This window comes from Arachis duranensis, chromosome 3 (assembly GCF_000817695.3).
Source record: "Arachis duranensis cultivar V14167 chromosome 3, aradu.V14167.gnm2.J7QH, whole genome shotgun sequence".
Taxonomy (NCBI): domain Eukaryota; kingdom Viridiplantae; phylum Streptophyta; class Magnoliopsida; order Fabales; family Fabaceae; genus Arachis; species Arachis duranensis.
Window position 1 is genome coordinate 803,269 of NC_029774.3, and position 5,909 is coordinate 809,177.

At 26.7% G+C, this 5,909-nt stretch overlaps 2 protein-coding genes across 5 annotated transcripts in view; one reads left to right on the top strand and one right to left on the bottom strand.

The window, feature by feature from the left end:
• The first annotated feature begins 1,932 nt into the window (after positions 1–1,932).
• On the top strand, positions 1,933–2,623 carry LOC127745689 (uncharacterized). Of its 4 annotated transcripts, none has more exons than XM_052258964.1 (3): positions 1,933–2,033; positions 2,111–2,283; positions 2,370–2,623. In XM_052258964.1, exons 1-3 carry the CDS (start codon positions 1,959–1,961, stop codon positions 2,437–2,439), a joined length of 318 nt encoding a protein of 105 aa, XP_052114924.1. In that variant the 5' UTR covers positions 1,933–1,958; the 3' UTR covers positions 2,440–2,623. The 4 variants fall into 4 exon arrangements, with proteins under 4 accessions (XP_052114924.1, XP_052114925.1, XP_052114926.1 ...); XM_052258965.1 differs by having other exon boundaries at positions 2,376–2,623; XM_052258966.1 differs by having other exon boundaries at positions 2,448–2,623.
• Positions 2,624–2,750: 127 nt separating this feature from the next.
• LOC127745714 (cytokinin riboside 5'-monophosphate phosphoribohydrolase LOG1-like) overlaps positions 2,751–5,909 on the bottom strand; it is a 7,813-nt gene continuing 4,654 nt past the window's right edge. Inside the window, exon 4 of the mRNA XM_052259164.1 lies at positions 2,751–3,070. Coding sequence (XP_052115124.1) covers positions 3,005–3,070 — 66 coding nt within the window. The 3' untranslated portion in view covers positions 2,751–3,004. The remainder of the gene's footprint in view (positions 3,071–5,909) is intronic.

Consider the following 5,909-nt stretch of genomic DNA (forward strand, 5'->3'; position numbering starts at 1 on the left):
CATAGCCTCTTGAAATCAATAGGTAGTACATAAACATTTGTATTTATAATTTAGGTTGAGTTTTATATTGGATAGATAGCAATAATAATAATAATAGATTGCAAACTCAAATGGAAGGTCCAATATAGAAACTGAAAGAAAAAAAAGAAATCAAATTGAACAGAGTATTAAGAGTTATGAGTTGACAGCTGAGTCAGTTTTGTAACACTTATATTAATAATAAAAAAAATGCAAATTAAAAGATAAAATCTAAACTTGAGGAAAAATTAGTCATAACAACAATAACAAATCAACAATAATTTATAGTTTCATTTTGCTTTAAGCCATTAATTAATTACACTAACAACACTGTCTACCACTTCTTGCATCATCATTATCATCGTCATCTAATTAATCACCTTGAGATGTCACAATTTGAGGTGTATGATCCTACGTGCTCAGCTTCCCACCTTAAAAGTTGGTGGTTTATTTAATACAACAAAAATATATGAATTATTTTTCAAAGTCAAAACTTTTTTTGGTCTTAGGCCCTAGTTTTTTTTCTTAACTTGGGCCTGTATAAGAGGGACATGGCCCATTTTTCTTTTCTTTTATTTACGTCATGATGCGGTATAATTGTATAATATTTCAAATTTTGCCCAATAAATGAATAAATAAATAAATAATATATAATTTTGAGTGTCATATTTTTTTCTTAACATATATATCTATGAACACTTTTATTTACGTCATGATGCGGTATAATTGTATAATATTTCAAATTTTGCCCAATAAATGAATAAATAAATAAATAATATTTAATTTTGAGTGTCATATTTTTTTCTTAACATATATATCTATGAACTCTATTTAAAATTTTATTATTAATCAATAAATTTTATATATATAAAATAAAATTTTAACTTTCAATATTTATTTAAACAAACAAGTGAATTGATCGTTCAACAGTCGAATTCGTACCAACCTGGTAAAGCAATGAAGGCATCAGAATGCTTAGCCATCTCTGCCTTTCTTTGATGCATGCCTGCCACTGCTTTTACTTCCCCCACTGTTTGTAATTCTCTAGGAGTCATGTTTAACCTTGAATGCTATTAATAAATTCTACAGCAATAGTCCCTCGGACTCGGAAAGTTATAACGAAAATGGCTAACCCAATAGCTGATTCCGCAGCAGCCACCGTTGAAACCAATAAAGCAAATGATTGACCCATCATATCATCCGAAGAAACGGAAAATACCAAAAAGTTCGAATTCACAGCTAATAATCTTAAGGGAGAAAAAAATACATCAACTAGGTGAACCCAAATTATCACTGAAATACTTGGAAAGAGCTTTTTAGTTTTTATCATGTTGGAGAAATAAAAGGCTACATTATACAAATATTCTCTAACTTTAGCATTATATTTAAATGAGAATAGAAATATATAAGTACTATTATTAAATTTCACATAATAAATTAATAGAGAAACATAACGTATTTATTGTTTATTATCGTAAAAAATCAAATTTATACTTTATTTTTTTAAAGATGAATTAATCTAAAGTTAAAAACTTTAAACTTAAAACTTGATTATTTGTAAATTTTTTATTATTTTATATTTTTTATTTATAATAGGACCAAGTCAATAAATTTAACTAATGATCTAAATTGAACTAATGAACTAATAAATCAGATTCGATTACAGTTCTAACAATTATAGCTTCATGTTTTAGGCTGGTTGGTCAATTTTAAATAATCTTATTTGATTGTAAAATATTTTTTTATATTATTAAAAAAATATTTTCAGAGATAAAAATTACATCTTCTCAACAAATTTATAACAAAGTAATAAAGAGTAAAAAGACGAGCATAGAATACGAGCCCAAAAGCCCAAAAGTCCAAAAGTCTATTGTTTGGCATTTGTTAACCTAGCTCTACTATAATTAAAAAAAAAAAAACTTAGCTTTACTCTCATCAAAATGGCATCGGAGGAAGACAATGCGTTGCGTCTCGTGAATACCGATGACGACCCGGACTCCCGCATGATTAATAAGGTAAGCTTCTACCATGAATAATTATTTTTTGTTTCAATTTGATTATGCTGCTGTATCTGTGTGTGAATTAAAAATAGCAACGGTGGAGTCCGAAATTTCTGAGAATGAGAAAGAGGAGATTCGGCTATTTTATGAGAGAGCAGAAAGAAGAAGGGGGCTCACCATCTCCATCTACTTACACCGTCATCGAAAATCAGTGCAGAAACAACGAGAAGTCTTTGAAGGCCATTCCAACAACACTCCAAATAAGGTAAGCTTATACGATTAATAGTTTTTCTGCTGTCAATTGAATAGCCCTAACATATAACCTAATCTTACTTTACTGCATCGGTGGAGTCTGAGATTTCTGAGAAAGAAAAAGATGAAATTCTCTACCCTTCTGATCGAGAAGCAGACCTTGCATTAAATGTGCAGAAACTATGATCAGAACTGATTCGCCTCGGGCTATTTAATGAGGAAGCCCGAAGAAGAACTTCGTCAAGATAACAATACATGCTTATTATATTGCTGCTGTGTGGATTCAAATATTATATATCATATAATAAACTACATTATGTAGATGGAATTTGGAATCTACATAGATAGATAAACATTTATATTTATAATTTAGGTTGAATTTTAAAATGGATAGATAGCAATAATAATAATAATGGATTGCAAATTAAAATGGAGAGTCCAAAATAGAAACTGAAAAAAGAACCCGAATTTAAATTGAACAGAATACTAAGAGTTATGAGTTGACAACTAATTAAGATTTCAGTTAGTTTTGTAACACTTACACTAATCACCAAGAAAAAATACAAATTAAAGGATAGAATCCAAGCTTGAGGGAACATTGGTCATAACAACAACAAATCAACAATAATTAATAGTTTTACTTAGCTTTAAGTCATTAATTAATTACACTAATAAAGCTTCTTGTATCATCATTATCTAATTAATCACCTTGAGATGTCACAATTTGAGGTGTATCATCCTATTTGCTCATATGCCCAGCTTAACTTAGATGCAACTCTTTCATGTTGTGGGGAATATTCCTACAATTATGATCATTATGTCACCAAATCTTATATATCAATTGCTAGTTAATTGAGCCAATCATACATATATTATGTAAAAATCGGGAAGACTCTATTTCAAAAACAAAAAAATCTGTTAGAGAAAAGTTTCTCAAGGTTGTGTTTGTGATGTACAACTAATTTAAAATTAGTGTGTAGTTGATCAGTTTTTCCTCTTTTAAATTTGTTCTTCATTTGGTCAAATTTTGTTCTCCTACAGATCGCGCATACCCTTCCAGTTTCACTTAATAACGTTGGAGGTGTATTCGTGGGAGCCTGTTCCGTATTAATGGGAAACTTTTGGGATGCTCATAGTACTGAAACTCTGTTGGAGTCAGATATATCGGTAGGATATCTTTTGCCAATCTGTTATTTTCAACGGAAATTTAATTTTTTGAGTTTTAAGACATGGTTGACTTCTTGGTCTCATATATGTGTTAGGTAGGTAGCATTGTATTAATTATGATCGCTCGGTTGAGTTTACGTTAATTTTCAGTAAGTATAGATGATTTGTGTGTGAACTGCTTTCATAAGAACAATACCTTGAGATAAAGTCTAATTCTTTGTGTTTTTATGTGTTTGAATTATGAAACAACAGGTTGAAAGCCATCTTTTCTAATTGAAATTCTAATTAGCCTTAGACATATATTTCAGCATCTATTTGTTGTGATGCTACGAGAACATGATTTAATAAGAAAAATGACATGAGTTGGATGTTACAAGAACGTGATTTAATAAAGAAAATAACATGATGTCGAATAATAAAGAAAATGACATCATGTCAAACAAAACGAGACACTTAAATGTTAATAATTTTAGAGATAAAATGGTCAGAATGTTAGATTTTTCTAATATATTTTTGATATACAGATTGATCATTTTATTATTAAAAATTTAAAAAATGAATAGATAATTTACATTACTATAAAATTTATTTTTTTTGTATTTAATAATAGAGTTTAAGTTATATAAATTTTAAAACTAAATGTTTGGAATTTAAAGCAAGTACAACTTAACTGAGAATAATATAAGATACGTTTAAAGAAAACATAAAATCTTAGTATTTTTTTATTTTTATTAGTTTATGAAATTACATAAATTAAATTATTATAAAAAATAATTTATGTATTATAAAAATTAATTATTATATATATTAGTTAATAATTTTTTATTATTTAAGTTATCTTTAAGTTTTAATTAACATACTAGTGTTAAACCCGTACGATGCACGAGTTTATATTTTAATTTGATATGGTAAATCAAAAATAATATTTTATAATTATAAATTTCTAAAGTTTAATATAACACTATCATCGTCATTATATATAATAAACGTATTTAATATGTTGTTTTATCTTTGTTTAAGTAAAATGCAAATGAAACAATTTGAAGTTTATAATATTTTTGAGCTATAAGAAAAAAGACATGAAAAAATAAGAACATATATATAACTGTAATAGTAGAATGTCAATTTTACACTAAACTTTATATTATAAGGCTAATGAAAGTTTATCGACAACCAAGTATTTTACTAACGTCATTAAAAAAAGAATTGGCATATGATGTTATGCTCCATGTTACACATTTTATTTCAATTCTGAAAGTATAGTTAATAAATTAGTTATATCTACGACAAATATTTATACAAAAGTATAAATCATAATATGTTACTAAAATAAAAATACTATTTTCTTATTTAAATATTATTAAAAACTTCGTTGAATACGACATTTGTTGTTGATAAGTTTGCCAGTTTGGATTAACTCTTGACAAAGTAACATGAAGTTGCCCATTGGTGAACACTGATTTTAGCAAGTAAAGTCTTATATGCGATAATAATTTACCACATAGTGAAATACCTTGGCTTTCAATATTTTTCTCCTCATATATAGTATCCCGTCAGCCAATAATGTCTAAGTTGTATTCTAAATATGATTTGGTTTGTTAACACTATTAGATATCAATAGCATCACAAACAATTTTTTCAATTGATGACCAGACCTTATTAATAGCTGCAATGAATTTTCTATCGTCAAGTAATAGTCCCATAAAATAGAAAATATCTTGGAAGTTAGGATATGTAATCTCATTAACTATCATAATAGACTCATATGTTGTGCAACGTTTTTGAATAATTACAAAATTCTCATATAGTAGATATCACATGTACCCGATGGAATATAGTTTAATCTCCTAATAAAACATTCTCTCTTGCGTGGATATCATTTCCTTTTTTCTATATTATAAACAAACTGATTTAAAAATTCAGCATACGTTAAAGTTTAACCTGCTTCAAATTCTTTGTTGGCCTCCATCCATGCTAAGATATTTTATCTTTCCCTTTCTCTTAATCCATGATTTTCTCAAGATTGTTATCGTATTTAAAGATGATATTTTGTTTTTTGGATAAATAAAACGCAAATAATTTGTTTGCCAAAATTCTCCACACAGCCTCCCGTGTAGACAAATACCCACAATCATAAAATCATTTAATCTCATAATACATTTTTTTAAGTATGCTTTATCTTTTATATTTTTAATACTAATATATTAATAATAATATTTTAAATAAAAAGATAGAAAAATATTTATTCACCGAAAATAATTTTTTTTCTCAACAAATTAAAATCCTTCAAGTACAAAAGTTTTTAATATTACAAAAATATTTATAACAAAATAAAGTTAAAATAACAATCTAAATAAAAAATATTAAAATAAATAAATTTAAATTTATAGAATAAAATTTTAAAATAAATCTAAATAAATAAATTTATATCAAAGTCAATATTAAAATTCCTAAATTTCGTTTCACTCCTCT